Source organism: Protopterus annectens, chromosome 2.part1 (assembly GCF_019279795.1).
Source record: "Protopterus annectens isolate FY-2018-M chromosome 2.part1, PAN1.0, whole genome shotgun sequence".
Lineage (NCBI taxonomy): Eukaryota > Metazoa > Chordata > Ceratodontiformes > Protopteridae > Protopterus > Protopterus annectens.
In genome coordinates, this window is record NC_056729.1 from 1,604,115,362 (window position 1) to 1,604,138,745 (window position 23,384).

Below are 23,384 nucleotides of genomic sequence, written 5' to 3' on the forward strand. Positions count from 1 at the left end.
TCCAGAAATGTCATTGGTTATCCATCTAACTACCAGGATTCTGAAAAAAAACGCAAAGATAAAGACAGAGACAGGCCGCCGAGGTCCAAAACTGCCAATGACGCTTCTCCTAAGCCAGTCGCCAGTTCGCCGGTACTCAGTGAGGCACTTTCGCAGCCCCTGATACCTGCTACTTCTGATTCACAGGCTTCTACTGAGACCCATTCAGAGTCCGGTATGTCGCGAGATGCTTCAACTATGGAACCCACCGGTGTCTCTACCTTGGAAGGGTCTGGAGCCGCTGTGCAGGCACTGGCTTCTCAGGGTGTATTTGGGCCTATGGACTTGCATATTAAATCGATACCTCCTTCTTTACTTAGGCCTAAATCTCGATCCATGCCTAAAAAAATGACACCCAGGCCACATGCTCAGGCTTCTATGCCTAAAAAAAAACAAATGATAAAAATGGCTGAAGATCTAATAACTCTAATCAGGGGCAGCCAATCCCCCCTTCTAAGAGGCCTAGGACTGAAGTTGATTATGAATCTTCTGATCAGGATTCTGTTTTCTCTGATTCTTCTGATGATCTGGGTTTGCTCTTATCTACTTATGAAGATTCTGATGCAGAGGACTCCATTCCCTCTGCTTCCCCCCCTGAGGATTTTTCTTTTGGGGAAACCTTACATACTCTAAGGGAGCATTTCCACTGGGAAAGCCAGGATTTTTCTGTTTCAAAAAAGAGGCTTAGGGATTTCCTTTTCCTACCTCAGCATAGGCCTTTAGCTATTCCTCCTGTACTAGACATTGTTGATGATGCTTTTTCGGAATATAGTTTAGCCCCTAATTCCTTGCCTCCTGCTCCCAGAAAACCTGACAGATACTACAGGGTCCCTGAGTCCCACAAGTTCCTTTTTAAAAATCCTATTGCAGATCCAGAGACTATTTCACAGGGGCCCAAGGGCATTAAGGCTTCTACTGCTAAAAATCCTATCCCTTCTAATAGAGCCTCCAAGGCGCTGGATAGATGGGGTAAGAAGGTTTACACTTCTGCAACCTTGGTCATTAGGGCTTTAAACTGCCAGTTTCATATGTTAAAGTATTGGCAACATGTTATTGGACTGCTTAAATAGAAAATTATGTTGATTCCTGACTGTGTGGAAAATAAAGAATTACAGGATTTAATGCATTCTGCTGACCAAGTTGGAAAACATACTTTGCAATGTGGTTTTGATTCATTAGAGGCCTCTTGCAGGGCTGCTATTACTGGGTCTGTGCTCAGAAGACATGCTTGGCTTAAGGAGCAATCTTTGCCTGATCATGTTAAAGCTAACTTTTGGATGTTCTTTTAAATCAGGACCACCTGTTTGGCAACAAGGCTGAGGAAGTTCTTAAAAATATGGAAGATAAAGCTAAATCTATGCAAACTGTTAAAGATTTTTTACAAGTTCAGCCTCCTAGATTTAGTAGGCACTGGCCCTCTAAGAATTGGTCCTTTCCAGCCCCTTCCAGGTCTTCTCAAGCCAAACCCAGACACAGCAAGAACCCCAGGTTTCAGTCCCAGGGGACACACAGAACTAAGCAGTGGGGGGCCTCCACTTTCAAATCTGGGAATAATAAGACTCCCCCCTATGGTAAACTCTCTCAATGACTTCCTTTTAAAATTTTCAAGCATTTATCAACTAACTGCTCTTTTGGATGGAAAGATTGCTGTTCATGCAAAGAATTTTGAATTCATTACCCAGGACAAATGGGTTTTAACTATAGTGTCCCAGGGATACAGATTTCACTTCCACACGTTGCCAACAGCAAGCGGGTGGCCGGACCTACCCCCAAATCAGTGGACAGAGGCCTAAAAACAAGTACTTTCTCTCTTAAGCATGGGGGCTATTCATCTGGTACCAGAAGAGGAAAAGGGACAAGGTTTCTACTCGAGACTTTTCCTGGTACCCAGAAAAGACAATTCATGGCATCTTATCCTGGACCTGACTACTCTAAACACCTTTTTAGAGATTCCAAAATTCAAGATGCTGACTCTTCACCAATTACTTCCTATGCTAGGCAAAGATGTCTGGTTGGCAACACTAGATTTAAAAGAAGCATACCTGCACATCCCAATCAGGGAATCTTGCAGAAAATACCTACGCTTCAAAGCAGGCTACATGCACTATCAGTTCTCTGCACTGCCCTTTGGCTTACCAACTGTGCCCAGAGTATCCACAAAGTGCCTAGCTCCAGTTATTGTATTTTGCAGGCAAAGAAATATTCAAATATACCCATACCTGGATGATTGTCTAATTCAGGCAGAAAGCCAGGACATACTTTTGAATCATCTGGCCTTTGTACAAAGGGTTCTAACTTGTCTGGGATACACCATAAATGAAAAGAAATCGCAACTGGTACCCTGTCAACAAATTATATTCCTGGTAGCAAGCTTGTATACAACTTCCCAGATGGCTTACCTCACACCAGAGAAACAAATTCATTTCACAACCTACTTCAAACAAGTGCTATCTGCAAGACAAATACTGCAGGCCTTGTGGTTCATGGCCTCCTGCATTCTTCTAATTCCATATGCAAGACTGCATATGAGGAAACTACAGTGGTATTTAAAAAGCCTATGGTGTCAACATTCTCAGGACCTTGAAACAATGATTCCTATCATACCTTGCCTACGCCTAGAGTTCCTTTGGTGGGCAGAGACCTGCCACTAAAACAAGAGACTGCCATTCACACCACCCCCTGCCACCCAAACCCTAACAACATATGCATCAGACTATGCATGGGGGGCTCACCTGGCAGGGAAGTGCATTCAGGGCAAATGGAACCTAAGTCAAATGCTCCTGCATATCAATCAAAAAGAAATGTTAGTTGTACAGAATGCTCTCACAGCCATCAAGGACCACATTCTTCCAGGGCAACTAATGGTAAAGACGGACAACACCACTGTTATGTGGTACATAAACAAGCAAGGGGGTACACATTCTTACCCCCTCTACAGACTAGCCATGGCATTGTGGAACACAGACTTGAGCTACCAAGTGCACCTACAAGCTCAATTCCTGCCAGGAAAATTAAATACACTGGCAGATGGACTAAGCAGAAACCTCATGGAGCCACATGAGTGAAAACTGGAACCAAGGACTTTCAACATGTTGACAAGAAAATGGGGGAGCCCAGATATAGACCTGTTTGCCTCTCCACAGAACTACCAATTGGACACATTTTGCACAAGGACTCCCCACAAATAAGCCTGTTAAGTGGATGCTGTGTCCTTCAGCTGGAAAAACCTATCAGTCTGTGCCTTCCCCCCCCCTCTGCTCTCCAAAGTACTACTAAAAATCAAACAGGACAAACCAAGGATGATTTTGATTGCTCCAGACTGGCCGAGCCAACACTGGTACCCCCTTCTGTGCAGTGTCACGGTTATCTCCATGGCACCTGCCTCAGACTCCGTCCCTGCTGTCTCAGCAGGAGAACCAGATTCTGCATCCTCAGCTTCTAACACTGAACCTTGCAGCCTGGCTAATTACTTAATCTCTCCTTTACCATCCCTCAGCAAACCTGTGATGGATATCATTTTAGAGGTAAGGCAGCCTAGTACTAGAAAATCTTATGCTGAAAAATGGAAAAGATTCTGTGCCCGGAACCAATCTCAAGGGATGTGCACAGCAGCGCCCAATTTACCTCAGATTTTACAATACTTAACTGAGATGCTTCACAAGGACCTGTCTTTTTCCTCCATCCACTCCTCAGCCATTTCAGCTCATTAACACAGAACCTCCCCTCTTCTCTCATCCACTGCTCAAGCAGTTCCTAAGAGGGGCCAAAAATTTGAGATCAACTAGGAGAGCTCCTACCACAGCCTGAGACCTTACCTTTGTCTTGGACAAACTCACTCTACCTCCTTTCATGCCAGCTGCTACTGCAGACTTAAATTTTCTTTCTTGGAAATCAGTTTTCCTTTTAGCAATCACTTCAGCTAGAAGGGTATCTGAATTACAGGCCCTTATGGCAGTGGAGCCTTTCATCATCTTTCATACAGACAGGGTGCCCCTAAGAACCAATCCATCCTTCATGCCCAAGGTGGTATCCAGTGTGGCTGTTAATCAGTCCATTCATTTGCCAACCTTCTTTCCGAATCCACAGAATAAAGGGGAAATGGATACTGCATTCCTTAGATGTTTATAGACAACTTAGATTCTATTTGGACAGGACTAAACCTCAAAGGAAATCTGAACAACTGCTGATGGCATTTGCTGCAGGGAGTGAGGGGAAGGCTATTTCAAAGCAAACCATTTCTAAATGGATAAGCCATTGCATTAATATCTGCTATAAGCACCATGGAAAACCAATCCCCCAGGGGATCAGACCTCACTCCACCAGGGCTGCATCTACTTCTACAGCCTTTCTCAGAGGTGTCCCTACCAGGGACATCCTAGAAGCTGCTACCCGGAGTTCTGTACATATAACCAAGCATTATCATTTGCCAATTGTCTCTAAATCCAGAGCTGGCTTTGCCACTGCAGTCTTGCAGGGCCTTATAGCTGGCCCTAATGTTATCTAAATTCCTCCTCCCAACCATAGCTTTAGGAATCTACCCAAATGTAATGACTGCAACAGTGAAACACGAAGAACATAGTACAGTTGTGTACACTTACTATAAATGTAGATGTTCAAGTGTATTCACTGTTGCAGTCCTGGTTACCCTTCCTTCAGCCCCCTAACTTCTTTTGGCTATACCTCTACTTTCCTTTACTATGCTTAAAAAGCCTTTTTGGTGTATTTGCTTTTTTGTTGGAGGTATATCTTTGTACGTTTATATTTAATTGCTTCCCATTAGGGGGGCACCTGACATCTGGGGCAAGAAAAACTGATGTAATGACATTGGCTGCATGTTTTATACCCCTGATGACCTGACGTCATGGAAGAAGGGACAGCAACTGATGCAGGACCCAAGACTTTGTTAATCAGGCCGACTGAGGGCTACCTGCAAGCAGATAACCCAAATGTACTGACTGCAACAGTGAATACACTTGAACATCTACATTTATGGTAAGTGTACACAACTGTACTTTCTGTTATTTGCCTGTTGAGGAGAGTGCTTTTCCATTGTTGGCACCTAGCTTTATTATTCTTAAGCAGCAGCTTTTTATGTTTGTTATAAAGTTTATTGATGCTAGAAGTCCACCGGAGTGGTTTGCTTTTACTTGGGGCTCTGACTGTGATTCTCTCTGGAACAGCTGAGTTTGTACACTTGTACAAGTGATTGTACAGGGGACCTTTGGTGTAGTTACCACTTCCAGGTGGGGGTAGGGCTTGGAAGGCATTTATACTTTCCCCTTGGAGGGTATAGTTTCTTTGGTTTTTAGTCTGACTTGGCCCTTTGTGAGTTCTGGTGTTAGTGTCAGTTCGAAGGCGACTGATTTGGGGTCAGATTTAACTAATGAGAGTCTGACAGTTGCGGTGGTGCATCTGTTTGTCATGTTGTTGAGAACCAGATCTAGTATATTTGTTCCTCTTGTTGGGGTTTGAACAGTTTGTTCCAGGGCATTTCGGTTAACAAAGTCAAGGAACTTTTGCACTAGTGAGTTAGGGCTAAAGTAGGTTTCCTAGTTGATGGTGGGATAATCAAAATCCCCCATGACCAGACTGGCAATATTTGGATTGACTCCAGTTTGGTCAAGTAGGCCTCATGAGCATCATGATGCATGGAGGGGGATCTATAATTAGCTATGACTTGAATGAGGATCTTACCACAATAATCTGAACTTGGAATAACTCCATGGAATTATCCTAACTATTCAGAAGATTAATTTATCTCTAGTACAGATAGAAACACCACCTCCTTTGTTTCTGAGGCATTCGTTTTGCAGTCTGAAGGTGTGGAAGGCATTGTAGCCTTGCAAGGCCAGGGTACTCTCTGAGGTCTTGAACCAGGTTTCTGTGACTGCACAGACGTCTACATCCTCCAGTGATAGGAGTGCTTTCAGGGTGTGCAGTTTTTGGTTTAAGCTCCTAGTGTTTAGCAGCATAACCCTTATATGTTTGTTCTTTGTGTTTCACTGTTGCAGTCATCACACTTGGGTTATCTGCCTGCAAGTAGCCCTCAGTCGGCCCAAATACCAGAGTCTTAGGATTCCTGTGTCAGTTGATGTCACTTCTTCCATAACGTCAAGTCATCAGGGGTATAAAACAGGCAGCAGACGCCATTACATCAGTCTTTCTTGCCAAGGAGGAGCCTGAAGCAGAACCAGTTTACAAGTGCCGGTCAGCCGCTACCTGAAATTTTCGTTTTCGAGTTTGTAATCCTGAAGTCTTCTAAAGCTAAGTACCCCATTGGGGATCCTTTTTTCTTGCTCTAACCAATGTCAGAAAAAGTTAAAATTTGTCTTGCCTGTGGAAAGCAAATACCTCACAGAAATTTTCATTCTGACTGCGTCATCTGTTTAGGCCCAGACCACGATGTCCCTCGCTGTCGGTTTTGTGCCTTGTTTAACGCCCAAACCGTTTGTTGTTGGACTATCTTTGTCATTAAATTCTTTCGCTCTCGTTCTCCGTATTCCAAAATGGCTTTGATAAGCCATCCGACTACAGATCTTCCGAAAAAATGTAAAGATAAAGACAGAGACAGACCGCATAGGTCCAACACTGCCGACGACACTTCCGTTAAACTAGTCGCCAGTCCGCCGGTACTCAGTGAGGAGCCTTTGCAGCCCCTGATGCCCGCTTCTACAGATTCACAGGTCCCTGCTGAGACTCATTTGGAGTCCGGTATGCCGTGAGATGCTTCTTCGACTATGGAACCTGCGGATGTCTCCATCTTGTATGGGTCCGAAGCCGCTGTGCAGGCACCGGCTTCTGAGGGTGTATTCCGACCTACCAATGTTCAAATTAAACCGACTTTGTTTTTAGCTAAAACTACTGAGTTTCTGATACCCAGAATATGCACTACACCTAGAAAACTAACAACCAAAATGCATGCTCAAGCTCCCATGCCACAAAAACAAATGCTTAGAATGGCTGAAGACCTTATTACACTAATTAGGGGAAGCCAGCCTTCCCCTGTTAAGAGACAAATTGAGTTTCATTCTAATTCTACAGACCAGGAGTCCGATGACTCTGACCCTTCTGATTATCAGGACATGCCCTTATCAACCTGTGTGGATTCAGATGCAGAGGAATCCATTCCCTCTGCCTCCCCTCCAGAGGATTTTTCTTTTGGTGAAACCTTGCATACTTTAAGAGAGCATTTCTGCTGGGAATGCCAAGACTACCCTCAGTCCAAAAAGAGACTCAGAGAATTTTTAGAGTTGCCTCAGCACAGGCCTCTAGCTATACCCCCTGTCCTGGATGTTGTAGATGATGTTTTTATGGAATCCAGTCTTACTCCAGATATTTTACCCCTGGCTCCTAGGAAACCTGATAGATACTACAGAGTACCTGATTCCCACAAATTTCTATTCAAGAATCCTACTGCGGATTCAGAGACCATTTCCCAGGGACCTAAAGGTATTAAGGCTACTACAGCCAAAAAATCCTACCCCATCAGACAGGGATTCCAGAGCTTTAGACAGATGGGGTAAGAAGGTATATACCTGTGCAACTCTTGCCATCAGGACATCGAATTGCCACTTTCACATGTTGAAGTACCAGCAGCATATTATGGAACTAATTAAACAAAAAATGGTATTACTTCCAGATTGTGCAGAAAATAAAGACTTACAAGAGCTAATGCATTCTGCAAACCAAGTTAGTAAGCATACTTTGCAGTGTGGCTTTGATGCCCTAGAAGTATCTTGCAGGGCTGCATTCACTGGGTCTGTACTGAGAAGGCATTCTTGGCTGAAGGAACAAACCTTGCCAGATCATGTCAAATCCAAATTACTAGACACTCCTTTAAATAAGGACTGTTTTGGCACCAAAGCAGAAGAGGTTCTTAAAAAGATGGAAGAAAAAGCTAAATCTATGCAAACTGTTAAAGAATTCTTACAAGTGCAACCACCTAGATTCAATAGGCATTGGCCTTCTAAAAACTGATCCATTCCAGCCCCTTCCAGGCCTTCTCAGACCAAATGCAGAGGAAGCAGGCCACCGAGACTACAGTCTCAGGGTATACAGAAATCTAAATAATAGAGTGCCCCCACCACAAAAACATGGATTGGTAAGCCGCCCCTTATGGAAAAAGTTCACAGTGACTTTTCAGTTATCCTTCCCAGCCCTGCCCAATTACTTATACCCCTAGGAGGAAAACTTGCCCTTCATGCAACAAACTGGATGTCCATTACTCAGGACAGATGGGTCCTAAACATTGTATCCCCAGGGTACAGATTTTACTTCCATACAATGCCAACCCCAAGCGGGTTTCCAGACCTTCCTCCAAACCAGTGGGCAGAGGCTCAAAAGCAAGTACTTTCCCTGCTCAATATCAGAACTATTCAACCTGTTCCAGTAGAACAAAGAGGGCAGGGTTTCTACTCCAGACTTTTCCTGGTGCCCAGAAAAGACGGCTCTTGGTGCCCAGTCCTGGATCTATTAACTCTCAACACCTTTCTGGTGGTCCCAAAATTCAAGATGCTTACCCTATAACAGCTTCTCCCTATGCTAGCCAAGGATGCCTGGTTAGTCACTCTAGACTTAAAAGAAGCTTATCTGCACACCCCCATAAGGGAGTCATGCAGAAAATATCTACACTTCAAGGCAGGCTGTATGCACTATCAGTTCTCGGCATTTCCCTTTGGCTTATCTACTGCTTCCAGAGTATTCACAAAGTACCTGGCTCCAGCCATGGCATACTGCAGGCAGAGAAATATCCACATTTTCCCATACTTGGATGAGTGCCTGATTCAGGTGGACAGTCAGGAATTGCTACTTCAGCACCTGGCATTTGTAAAAAGCCTTCTCACTTCATTGGGGTACACCATCAACGAAAAGAAATCACAACTGGTGCCCAGTCAAAAGATTATATTCCTGGGTGCAAGCTTGGATACAGCTTCCCAGATGGCATTTCTCACTTCAGAAAAACAGGTCTATCTGACAAACTACTTCAAACAAATGGCCACCAGAACCCAGCTGTCTGCAAGGAAAATACTGTAAGCCCTAGGGTTCATGGCTTCATGTATTCTGTTAATTCCATATGCAAGACTGCATATGAGGAAATTTCACTGGTACTTAAAAAGTCTTTGGTGCCAGCATTCTCAGGACCCGGAAACAGTCATTCCAATCATACCTTGTCTAAGGCAGAGTTCCTTTAGTGGGCAGAAGCATGCAACCACAACAAGGGACAACCCCTCACCACCCAAACCCTGACAACAGACACATCAGACCATGCATGGGGGGCTCACATGGCAGGCAAGTGCATTCAAGGCCAATGGAGCCCAGCCCAGATTATCCTGCACATCAATCAAAAAGATGCTAGCTGTACAGAATTCTCTAACAGCCTTCAAATACTTAATCCTTCCAGGACAACTGCTTATAAAAACAGACAACACCACAGTTGTTTGGTACATAAACAAGTAGGGCAGAACTCATTCATACCCACTCTGCAGGTTAGCCATGGCCCTGTGGAACACAGCCTTGAGCAACCAAGTGCATCTGCAAGCTCAATTCCTGCCAGGCAAACAAAACTCACTGGCAGACAACTTAAGCAGAAATCTCCTAGACCCACACAAGTGGAAATTGGAGCCCAACACCTTCAACCTTCTGATCCAGAGGTGGGGGACACCGGAGGTGGACCTATTTGCCTTCCTCGAGAACCACCAGTTGAGCAAATTCTGTACCAGGAACACTCACAGCAGGGCCTGGAAGGTGGATGCCCTATCCTTTCAATGGCAAAACCTCTCACTTTATGCCTTCCCCCTCTGCCCCTCCTCTCAAAAGTACTACTCAAGATAAAACAGGACAGGCCAAGGGCAATTCTTATTGCCCCAGACTGGCCACGCCAGCACTGGTACCCACTTTTGTGCAGTCTGACAACAGTGCCACCCTGGCACCTTCACCAGACTCCTACTCTGCTGTCTCAGCAGGAGGGACAGATTTTGCATCCACAATTGCAATCCTTAAACCTTGCAGCCTGGCTTATCCCTTGAATACACCACCAGCAACTCTCAGCAAACAGGTGCTGGACATCATTCTTGAAGCCAGAAGGCCCAGTACTAGGAAATCCTGTGCCAAAAGTGGAAAAGATATTGTTCTTGGAATCTGTCTCAAGGGAAGGACACAGCAGTGCCCTCCTTACCTCTAATCCTGAATTACCTAGCAGAGCTACTTCACAGAGGCCTATCCTTCTCCTTCATGCCTCTGCCATCTCACCTCATTATAATACTGAGCCACCTCTATTTTCTCACCCTCTCATCAAACAGTTCCTGAGAGGGGCTAACAACATAAGGCCCCCTAGGAGAGCACCCACCCCTGCCTGGGACCTTAACTTTGTACTGGAAAAGCTCATGCTTCCCACTTTTGAACCTGCAGCTTCAGCAGAGTCAAAATTCCTCTTTTGGAAAACAGCCCTGCTTTTAGTTATAACTTCAGCAAGACAAGTGTCTGAGTTACAGGCACTAATGGCTGTGGAACCCTTCATTATTTTCCATGCTGACAGGGTTTCCTTCAGGACTAACCCATCCTTTATGCCTAAGGTGGTGTCCAGTGTGCTCTAAACCAATCCATCCATTTGCCAACCTTCTTCCCTAACCCTCAGAATAAAGGGGAAAGGATCCTGCACTCCTTGGATGTGCACAGACAGCTCAGGTTCTACCGTGACAGGACTAAACCTTTCAGAAAATCCGACCAGCAGCTAGTCAGTTTTACTACAGGGGCAGGGGGTAAGGCCATTTCAAAGCAAACTATTTCCAAATGGATAGCACACTGCATCCATTACTGCTACAAGCATCATGGAAAACCTACCCCACAGGGGATCAGATCAAATTCCACTAGGGCTACTTCCACCCGTACAGCATTTCTCAGGGGAGTCCCTACCAGGAACATTCTGGAAACTGCAACCTGGAGTTCTGTACACACCTTCACCAAGCATTACCACTTACCAATTCTTTCTAAATCCAGAGCTGGATTTGCTACAGCAGTCTTGCAAGGCCTACTAGCCAGCCCTAGCACTTCTTGACTGGCTACACCCTTCCTCAGCTTTGGGAATCAACCCAAGTGTGGTGACTGCAACAGTGAAACACGAAGAACATATTACAGTTGTGTACACTTACCATAAATGTAGATGTTTGAGTGTATTCACTGTTGCATTCCTGGTTTCCCTCCCTCCAGCTCCCTGGCTTTCTTTGTCTTTCTACCTATCCTCTCTATGGCCATTCCTAATGGCATTGGTGTTTACTTTTTACTGGTGGTGTTCCCCACCATATACTAGCTCCCTATTTGGGGGCTCCTGACATTTGAGGCAAGAAAAACTAATGTAATAGCATCGGCTGCCTGTTTTATACCCCTGACAACCTGACGTCATGGAAGAAGCGATAGCATCTGATACAGAAATCCTAAGACTCTGGTATTTGGGCCGACTGAGGGCTACCGGCAAGTAGATAACCCAAGTGTGATGACTGCAACAGTGAATACACTTGAACATCTACATTTATGGTAAGTGTACACAACTGTACTTTTGTTATGACTGGCAATTTTCACATCAGCAATTTTATTTTTGAGACGTTGCCAGCAGCTGAAAGCATAGGGTGCCAGGTGAAACACACTGATGTCTCACTCACACATCAGTGTCTCTCTTTCAAAGCAGTGAGGTTTGTCGACCATGTCATCCCAGGCTGACAGAAACTGGATCCCTTTGAATGACACCAAAAACTAAGTCAGTTATTGAAACTGATCATTTTTTTGTTTATACTGTTGCATCATTCTAGGTGAGGTTAATATGCTGATCAGGGATAGGGACATACCTGCTTGGGACACATACTCGGAGAGCTCAATCATGTCTTTGTTCATATAGTCCAGAGAGGTTTACCTCAGTCATTTACTCCAACATGAGCTTTGACAGAATCATAATTGCACTTGTTGCTGAGAGACCTGAGTGTATGCATGATCTGATGAATCCTGGTACTGGATAGGCAGCTATGACTTTCTCCTTATCTAACCTGGTGATTGGGACATCTGTTTGTCTCGCTACAAAGTCTCCAATCACAAGAAAATTTGGTTTATGAGTGTTACACCTTAAGAGCTTGGTAGGTGAGACACTGGTGCTGCTATGTGTCCTGGGTGCTGTGGGAACTGTGTTAGTTGCAGCAGTCTGGTGTTTTGGAGGTCTCTGATGTTTCAGTAAGTTTTTTGAGAGAACCTCCACATATGTTGACTTATGTATTGGATGCGTACTATGTGTATGAGTAGTGGCACTATGTGCATGAGTAGTGGTGAGTGAGTTATCACCTCTTCATTGTTACTGTTTTGGGTGCTAGAGAGCAGGAATTCAGTATTCTTGGTGTAGATGCTCTCCCACTCTCTACTAGAATAAGTTATTAGTAGAGGGTTGTCAGTATACATGAGGCAGTTGCTATACTACAGGGGTAGTCCAACTGTCCATAATGCTAGGTTTGAAGAACTGTTATCACAAAGCAGGTGTCTTCAGGACTGATCTAAGAGATGCTCTGTAGACAAGTATTTCTGACAGGGTTTTTGGCTGTTGGTTTAATAGGTCACAGCTCACCAGCAATACTTCTTAGACCAGAAATGTACTAAAGATGAGGACTACACTAATGTACTACAGCTCTATTTACGAGAAACATTGTTGAAATTATCTGTTCGGGTGTGACACATAACTGCGCAGCTGTGCATGGTGCTGAGTGATGTGCAAACATGCAGAAACCCGCTCAAACATGGGGCTTAACTACCAGAAATTAAAACATTAAGAAAACTAAAAAAACTCAAAAGAACCAATGAGGGTACTCACTCCAAGCCCTAGACCAATCACCCTTCACCAGATAGGTTCCAGTCAGCACACTTCTCTCACAAAGGTACAGAAGGACCCCTTCCAATCAATGATGATTTGGAAAATGTACTCAGAATACAACAGCTACAGCAGGCCCAGATGCAGTAACTGTCTCTGGATTGTGCTACAGCTACTAGCTACACTAATGTAAGCAGGAAACACTAAATAAAAGTTTTAAAAAGCAGAAAAACTGCAATGAGACACTAAAAAAAATTAAACAGCAGAAAAACAGAAGGAGACACTAAAGAGTGTTTTAAACAGCAAACAAATCAGTTATTTGAGTCAGTTATTTACAGAAACAGATGCTTGGTGCCAGAACCATAGGCTCAAGCTCAATGCCAAGAAATGTATAGTTATCCCCTTTGGGAAAAACCATGTACCCATGAATTACCACATAAGTGGCAGTACACCAAACACCGAAAGTGTGATAAGGGACTTAGGGACACAGATGGACATTGGATCTCACGTTTGATAACCACATAGCCACAACAGCCAGGAAATCCTTCTATGTGGCACACCTCATCACTAAGGGCTTTTCATCCAGGAAAAAGGAGGTCATTGTCCCACTGTACTCATCCCTCATTAGATCCATTATAGAGTACAACTCCCCATTTGGTATGTATCTCACAAGACATCTGCAACAATTTTAAAGGCCACAGAAATACCTCACTAAAAGAATCACAGGCCTAAAGCAGATGCCCTATGCTGACCGTCTAAAAAAACTCCAGCTATACTCTGTCACATATCGCCTACTCAGAGGCGATCTCTGTTTAACATACAAGGCCATGTCAATCCCAGTGCTGTTGGCCATACTACACTTAAAGAAATCCCAATCCCTCAAAGCCACACGCTCCAGGGATCTAAACCTGGTCATCACAATGAACAAAACATGCTGGAGGGATAGGTTCCTGACCCAGAGACTCCCTGTACTCTGGAATAAACTGCCCATACATGTCAAGCAGAGTGCCTCTGTGGCCGTCTTCAAAAGGAACCTTGACGATTGGATGAGAGATAAGAAATTTACCCCAGGGATCACGTCAGTCGCCCTGCTAGACAGGGGACCCGGGAAGTAAATATTCTGGGAAGAAATAGCCAGTGAATTGTTATGGCTAGACTTGTATAGGCCCTAGGGCTGATAGCCTAGTACCAACCTATGAACCTATATAAAACACTGCTTGGCAGGAAAAGAGAACAGACAGAACAGATGCTTTGCAAGCAGTGAAAAGTAGCAACAATTACTTTGCAATCAGTGAAAATAGCAAAAAAAAAAAAAGCTTTGCAAACAGTGAATATAGCAACAAAATGCAATTTAACAGGCACAACGGTAAGGCAGACAAATAATACAAACAGTGCAGTTTAGTTTACAGTTTTAAAGTACAGTATTAAATAAGCAGAACACAATAAAAACTGCAGTAAATAGTATTATCAAGCAAAAAAAAACCAGGCAACTTATGTTTTTGGGAAGCTCAGAAGCCTCTAGTCATCTGGTATTTCAGCTCAGATTTATGGCTACTAGCCCACCTTAGTTCAGCTCGGATCAAACAAGCAGAAACATGCTCAAATGCCGACCAGACAGCATGTTTCAGTTCTGAGTAAATATAATTGCAGTAGGTCCGGCAAAGGGATTCATACCTTGCTTTGCTGCTGTTTGCTCTTATACAGGGCACTAATGTGCAGTTTCATTTTCACCTTGTTACATATATGGACACACATTGGGACAGTATTTATTGTTAAGCCCTTACAGTCAGACTTCATTAAAAAAAAACTCATATAACCTGAGATTCAGAAAAACAAAGCTCCAACTTTCCTTACCTGTGGAACCAAACCCCACAGCGCTGCACCTGCATTCTCCTCTAAGATGCTTACTCTTTGACAAGCTCTCAACACTTCCTTCAAATTCAGAATGCAACTCAAAGCACTTCTTCATCCAAGCCAAGTACTCCTTTGACACAGGACATATCACCTAATGCAGTACCCCTGTCTCATTTTTATTTTATTTTACATTTGTTGATTGGGATAGTCCGACTGGATTTATGTCCATTTTCAGCAGAGGCCCGGGGAGAAAAGTTCCAAGGTAAGCAGATACAATAAAAACAATGAAAACATATTACAAATATGGTATAGACAAAGAGTACATAAGCAAACATGAATAGATGAGTTCAACAGGTTAGAGTTACTCCCTGGTGACAGTCAGGGGTAAGTTCAACAGTAATCTGATTAATAGATTTTTCACATTCTTGATGAGAGTTAGCCAGGCTTGTTGCAGTGGCAAAGCCACTATATATCAATATTTTCAAGCTGAGCTTGGGGTTTATGATGTCAAGACTGAAGGATGAAGGAACTGGTGGGCAAATAATTTCTCCAGAAAGGTGTCAGGATTAAGGAAAAACAATTAGGCAAGGGGAAAGAAAAGGCAACAGCAGCAAACCTATGGAAGGGCATAAATCACAGTAAGAGGGAAGAAAGGAACCCCCTCCCAAGTTCAAGAAAATAGGTAGGTGGAATGTTATGGTTGCATTCAGTGGATAGGTAGTGTGAAAAAACTGGGCAATTTCAGAAAAGGATGATGGAGGCAGATAGAATAAAAAGAAGAGCTAGATAGCTTTGACAGAAAACATCTGTGGTAGAAATGTAGAAGTAAGAGGAGATTAGAAAAATGGATGAGGCAAGGAGAAATCATTTTTCTGAATGTATAAGTAACAAAAAGAAGTGATAACATGAAAGAGCAAATCCCAAGTGAAAAAAAAAACAGAACATCAAGACTGACAAATAATAGGCCACAATACTAAGGAGGTATTGCTGTTCTGCATTAACAAGAATCGGCCCAGTGAGGTGAACCTGACAACAATGTTCAGCAAAAGAAAAAAAAAACTGCAGCTGAACAGATTTCGCTTTTGGCCACTTGTAAGCATATTTAAGGAGTTGAGAAGTGTATTCAAGGGCTCACTAATGATCACCATTAAGGAAGGAATTGACTACCAGTAATTGGAAAGTAGGCCATATGGTAAAAGTGTACAACAGGGGTAGTGGGAAATAAAAACAAAAATCCAGGAAACTACAGGACTATCACAGCAATATTAAAACTGGGGACAGTAAAACAATACTAAAGAAAAGTCCAGATAGGCTACTGGGAGAAAATGAATTTTATAAGCCAAACTAGTCCAGCTTAACTGATCCCACCTTCTGTAAGATGAAAATTACCGGGACATGGCCATTCCAGAACTGGGGCACCTGTAAGAATGGAAAAGGAGTCATTAGAAGAGGTGGTTGTGATCCCTTAGTCTACTGATCAATTAAGTCTCAAAGAGCTCAGTACTAATGTGGTGCTACTTTGTGTGTTTAGGGCAGACACTGCCTATCAACTGGTGCAGGTGACGTGAAAGTGAAAAAGATGGTGCGAAGAGTCTTCAGAGGACTTTTCATAATCTGTTGATGTTGTGATGTACAGAAAGAGGGACTTTTATTTCAATATTTAGAGATGTGAATTAGGAGAAACTGGGCTACAAAGGATTACTGGCTTTGTAAAGTTACAAAATAACATGGAAAAAAGAAAGATAGACTTGGGTGCTACCATTGTTATCATGATGAAACCATTTCAGCCTGTGCTGGAAAATGATCATAGTTAAACAAAATGCTGGAGTGGACTGCTAACACATTGACTACAAAAAAAGAAAGATAGACTTGGGTGCTAACATTATTATCATGATGAAACCATTTCAGCCTGTGCTGGAAAATGATCAGTTAAACAAAATGCTGGAGTGGACTGCTAACACATTGACTACAAGGAGTGGGAGCGCTACTTTCCCCAACTGGGAGCATCAGTGAGACCTCATTTAAGAGTTTTCTGCAGTTCTCAGACAATGCCTGAAAGAAGATGCAAAACTAGTGAGGACATTTAATGGTCACAACAGTATGTAAACTGGACAACTGACGTAAGTCAGATGGACTGAATATCTACATTAAGTATGGTAAGATTTGATCTCATGACATGATCTGGTGATTTGAGACCATCATGGACAAAAGGGAGCAGAAGCATAATTAGAGAGCCATGACTAATTGAAATGAAATAAGTGAGATTCCGTAATCAGCTATAAAAGTCTTACTTTTTAGATATGATCCTGAGGATATGGAATAACATGCTACAAGAGGTAATAACACAGGCAGTTGTGAAGGAGTTTAGGTGGAGAGATTAAGACATCAGCTGGTCTGTAGTAGTTCAACTGCAGTTCAGGGTTGATTAGGCAGGAAGCACAGTGATAAACACAAAATGTGCAGAAAGCACAACATTGTCAGGGTTAATTTATTTTATTCATTTTATTTTATTTAACATTCGTTTACCGGGAAAGTGCAACTGGGACAGAGCCCATTTTCAGCGGAGGCCCGGGGAGAAATACTCCAGATGCATGTCTTTGGAATGTGGGAGGAAATCCACGTGAATGCAGGGAAACCCACGCAAATGCAGGGAGGACATGCACAGAAGGCACCCCAGCTGAGAATCAAATGGGGAAACCTCTTGCTGTGAGGTGACAACGCTAACCACTGCACGGCCCATGCTTAAAAATTAAACAAAAACAAGAAAAATACCACTTCATTAAAAAGCATCAAAGAAGAAAAAACAAAATTATGGAAAATATTCAATTTATTTAGAAAGTAAAACATTTCACCCACATATTTAAAAAACAAAATAAAGAAAATTAGCAATGAGAAAAAAAAAGTAAGTCTCTTCTCTTCTCTCAGATTTATTGAAGGTTGACCTAATTTAGCAAGTAATGTATATATTGTTCATTACCTTCTGTGTGCTCAGTAGAACATATATTTACAATTTTTCTTTTAGTCCCCTGATCTACTTTGTTATTGCTCGCATTTCTGAATTTCTTTGTTTCTGAAATGTTTTGTATTTCACCTGGTAAATAAATAGGTCAATAAGTATTGCTAATTATTTTTGTTTTCCTCAGGTGATTGAAAGCTTTTTGAATCAAACATGGTATCGACGTTATGAACAGTATATCAGCAGTTCAACTCTTACAACACTATGGTCTCTTGCAGTTTCCATTTTCTCTGTGGGAGGCATGATCGGATCATTCTCTGTGGGCTTGTTTGTCAACCGGTTTGGCAGGTGAGTAATTGTTTGGTACTATATTTTTCGATATACTTCTCTGAAGACATGATGTTCTTCATGTTTCACTGTTGCAGTCATCACACTTGGGTTGTCTGCCAGCAGGTAGCCCTCAGTCGGCCCGAATACCTGAGACTTAGTATTTCTGCGTCAGTTGCTGTCACTTTAGGACTGACGTCAGGTCGTCAGGGGTATAAAAACAGGCAGCCAATGCCATTACATCAGTCTTTCTTGCCGAGGACCCCGAAGCAGAAGCAGTTTGCACGAGTGCCAGTTGGCCGCTACCTAAGTTTTCATTTCCGAAACTGAATCATCCTGAAGTTATCTAAAGCTAAATATCCCGTTGGGGATCCTTTATTCTTGCTCTAACCAATGTCAGAAAAAGTTAACAATTGTTTTACATGTGGAAAGCAAATACCACACTCCAGATTTCCATTCTTACTGCATCACCTGTTTAGGCCCAGACCACAACGTACCTCACTGTCAGTTTTGTGCTTTGTTCAGTGCCGCTACCGAGACCCGTTCAGAGTCCAGTATGCCGCGAGACTCTTGTTTGACTACGGAACCTGCGGATGTCTCTACCTTGGATGGATCTGGAGCTGCTGTGCAGGCACTGGCTTCTGAGGAAGTTCTTTGCATTACCAATATTTGACACAAACCGATTTCTTTTGCATTTTCAGTTCTTTCTAAAACTACTGAGTTTCTAAAGCCAAGAGTATGAGCTATGCCTAAAAAATGACGACCCAAACTCAAGCACCTGCTTCCTTGACATAAGCTCAAATGCTTAAAATGGCAGAAGACCTGATCATGCTGATTAGGGGAAGCCAGCCTTCCCCTGCTATAAGAAAAAGAGACTTGTCCCCAGCAGCTTTAAATGACCAAGAGTCCAACGACTCTGAGTTTTCTGAATATGAAGACATACCTTTATCTGCTTATGAAGATTCAGATGCAGAAGAATCCATACCTTCTGCTTCCCCTGCAGAGAATTTTTCTTTTGATGAAACCCTACATACTTTAAGAGAGCACTTTCATTGGGAATGCCAGGATTATCCTCAATCTAAAAAGAGACTCGGGGAATTTTTAGATTTACCACAGCACAGACTCTTAGCTATCCCTTCTGTTCTGGATGTTGTGGATGATGCTTCATGGAATCCAGTCTAACTTCTGATACCTTACCCCCTGCTCCGAGGAAAACAGAAAGGTACTACAGAGTCTCTGACTCTCACAAATTTCTTTTCAAAAATCTTACTGCTGACCCAGAAGTCATCTCCCAAGGACCTAAAGGAATGAAAGCAACTACAGCTAAGAATCCCACCCCTTTGGACAGGGATTGCCGAGCTTAAGCAGATGGGGTAAAAAAGTATACACCTATGCAACTCTTGCCATTAGAGCATTGAATTGTCAGTTCTACATGCTGAAATACCAGCAACATACTATGGAACTTATTAAGCAAAAATTATCTACCTAGGAATGCATGGATCATGCAATCCCAAATAAAACCAAGACCCAATCCTCCAAAGGCAGACGTCCTGTCTGGTGGACCCCAGCCATAAACAAACTATACAATAGAAGGAGGAAGCTACTAAATGATAAAGCAAAATCCCAAAAAGGGAAGGCATCACTGATCAGTATTAGCAAAAAACTACGGGCACACATAAAATTGTCTAAGGCCAGCTTCGAGAGAAAAATTGCACAGGACACTAAGGATAATCACAAGGCTTTCTTTAGTTATGTTAGGAACCTGGGTGGTAATTCCCAGATATGCTCAGAATTAGTCCAAAATGACAAAAAAATACACCAAACCCACAGACATTGCCAACATCCTAGCTGACAGGTTCAGCGCAAACTTCTCCCACCAAAAGGGCAAATATCTATCCCAGCAGAGTGCTGCCCCTGACATCTCAGATGCTCAGGTAAGAGCCGCCCTCTCCAAAGCAAAAACACAGCATCAATGGGACCAGATGGTGTCCCGGCTGCGTCCTACATGAACTCAAAGAAGAGCTAAACCCAAACATAAAACTACTGTTCAATCTCAGCCTTACTACAGGATATGTGCCCAAAGAGTGGCGTACAGCAACAGTGGTCCCTCTCCATAAAGGTGGTGCCTCAACGGATCCTGGAAACTATCACCCCATAAGCCTGACTAGCTTGGTCTGCAAAGCTATGGAAAGGATCATCATGGACCTCATAAATAAAGATATTGGGGACCTACAAACACTGGATCCTACCCAGTTCGGCTTTGTTAAGGGCAGATCCTGCCTCTTAAACCTGGTTGATTTCTTTGAAACAGTCACCAAGGCCATTGACAAGGGGAAGGTGGTCCACACAGCCTACCTGGACCTCGCAAAAGCCTTCGATACAATACCCCACTCAGGCATTATAGATAAGCTCACCAGCTTAAATATAAACCCCTATGTCACTAGATGGATTGCAAACTGGCTCAAGGACAGAACCCACATGGTTAGAATTGCTGGAGCCATGTCAGACTCCAAACCAGTTACAAGTGGTGTCCCACAAGGCTCAGTCCTGGGACCTCTCTTGTTCGGTATATATTTCTCGGAGGTACAGGCCAACACAGAAGGACTGTGGCTGACCAAGTTTGCAGATGACTGCAAACTGGGCAACATAATCGACTCTCCAGCCGACACAAGCATCCTCCAAAAGGGCCTCATAGAAACAGACAACTGGTGCCAGAGCCATGGCCTCAAGCTAAATGCCAAAAAGTGTATAGTCATCCCCTTTGGCAAAAACAAAGTGCCCACAAATTACCACATAGGTGGAAATCCATTAAGTACAGAAGAAGTAATTAGGGACCTGGGGACCCAAGTTGATAGCAATCTCTCATTTGACAACCACGTGGCCAAAGTGGTTAGAAAAACATTTTATATAGCCCACCTAATCATAAAGGGATTCACATCTAGATCAGGGAGGTCATCGTGCCTCTTTACTCATCCCTCATCAGGCCCATAATTGAGTACAATGCCCTTTTGGGATGTACCTTACCAGACACCTGCAGCAACTGGAAAGACCCCAAAAGTACCTCACCAAGAGGATCAAAGGGCTCAAACAGATGCCATATGCTGCCCGGTTAAAGAAACTCCAGCTCTACTCAGTGGCATACCGCCTGTTCAGAGGCGATCTGTGCCTGACGATAAAGCCATGTCCAACCCGAATTAATGGACATGCTGCACCTCAGAAAATCCAAATCCCATCAAGCTACACGCTCGAGAGACTTGAACCTCAGCACTGAAATAAATAGGACATGCTGGAGGGACAGATTCATAACCCAGAGGCTCCCTTCACTCTGGAATAAAATCCCAGTCCAGGTTAGGCAGAGTCCCTCATTGACTCTCTTCAAGAGGAATCTTGATGAGTGGATGGGAGATCGTAGGTTTACCCCGGGTATCACTTCTGTGTCACTGTTAGATAGAGGCACAGTATACTAACCTCGAAAACGGGCATAGCAAAATAAATTTAAAATGGGTGGCGAAAGCCAAACACATTCTGGCTAGGCTTATAAATGCCCTAGCGCAGATAGCCTAGTATGAACCTATGAACCTATTTCCTGACTGTGCAGAAAATAAAGAATTACAGGAGTTTATGTATTCTGCAAGCCAAGTCAGCAAGCATACCCTGCAATGTGGGTTTGATGCCCTAGAAGCATCTTGCAGGACAGCAGTCACAGGTTCTGTATTTAGAAGGCATGCTTGGCTTAAGGAACTGACCTTACCAGACCATGTCAAATCAAAATTACTGGATGCTCCTTTGAACAAGAACAATCTGTTTGGTACCAAAGCAGAAGAGGTTTTAAAAAAGATGGAAGAAAAGGCTAAGTCTATGCAGACAGTCAAAGATTTTTTGCAAGTGCAGCCTCTAAGAGTCAGTAGGCATTGCCCCTTGAAACATTGGTTCTTTCCAGCCCCCTCAACACCATCTCAAACTAGACCTGGGGGAAACAGACCCCCCGCAGATTACAGTCTCAGGGTATGCAGAGATCTTATTAATGGAGTACCTCTACTTCTAAAACAGGGAGTACTAAGCCACCCCCTTACGGAAAGAATTCACTATGACTTCTCAACTCCTCTTCTCACCTTTGCCCAATTGATCGTGCCCCTAGGAGGAAAACATGCCCACCATGCAAAAACCTGAACCTCCATCACCAGTGATCGATGGGTCCTCAACATAGTGTCCCAGGGGTACAAATTTTATTTCCACATGCTGCCAACCCAAAAAGGGTTTCCAGACCTTCCTCCAAACCAGTGGGCAGAGGCACAAAACCAAGTTCAATCCCTGCTGTCCATAAGGGCAATTCAGTCTGTTCCTGCAGAACAGATAGGTTTTTATTTCAGACTTTTCATGGTACCTAGAAAGGAGGGCACCTGGCGTCCAGTCTTAGATCTATCCATTCTAAACACCTTCCTGGTGCTACCAAAATTCAAAATGCTCACTCTACAGCAGCTTTTCCCTATGCTGTCCAAAAATGCCTGGTTAGCCAACCTAGACCTGAAGGAAGCCTATCTGCACATCCCTATCAGGGATTCTTGCAGGAAATATCTACATTTTAGGGCAGGATCTATGCATAATCAGTTCTCTTCACTTCCCTTTTGCTTATCCACTGCTCCGAGAGTCTTCACAAAGTGCCTGGCTCTAGCCATTGCCTATTGCAGACAGAGAAAAATTCAAATTTACCCTTACTTGGACGATTTCCTGATTCAGGCAGACAGTCAGGAAAAGCTGTTGCAGCACCTGACATTTGTAAAGGACCTTCTAACCTCCCTGGGGTACACTATCAACAAAAAGAAATCAAAACTAGTCCACAGTCAAAGAAATGTATTCCTGGGAGCAAGCTTGGACACAGCATCCCAGATGGCATTCCTTAATCCAGAAAAACAAGCCTATCTGACAGGCTACTTCACTCAGATGGCCACCAGATCCCAGCTATCTGCAAGGAAAATCCTACAGGCTCTAGGGTGCATGGCCTCCTGCATTCTACTAATTCCATATGCCAGACTGCATATGAGGGAACTTCAATAGTACTTAAAAAGTCTTGGGTGCCAACATTCTTGGGACCTGGAAACTATCATACCTATCATACATTGTCTGAGGACAGAGTTTCATTGGTGGGCATCAGCATGCAACCACAACAAGGGACTTCCCTTTACACAACCCCACACCTCCCAGACCCTAACCACAGATGCATCAGATTATGCCTGGGGTGCACTTCTGAATGGCAGGTGCATTCGGGGCCATTGGAGCCCAAACCAAATTCATCTGCACATCAACCAAAAAGAGATGATAGCTGTTCAGCATGCTCTGACAGCGTTCAGATCCCTACTCTCACCAGGACCC

General features: G+C 43.5%; 1 protein-coding gene across 1 annotated transcript in view; it reads left to right on the forward strand.

The window, feature by feature from the left end:
- SLC2A1 (solute carrier family 2 member 1) overlaps nt 1-23,384 on the forward strand; it is a 582,025-nt gene that overhangs the window by 366,693 nt on the left and 191,948 nt on the right. Inside the window, exon 3 of the mRNA XM_044063044.1 lies at nt 17,875-18,035. Within this exon, the coding sequence (XP_043918979.1) occupies nt 17,875-18,035 (161 nt within the window). The remainder of the gene's footprint in view (nt 1-17,874; nt 18,036-23,384) is intronic.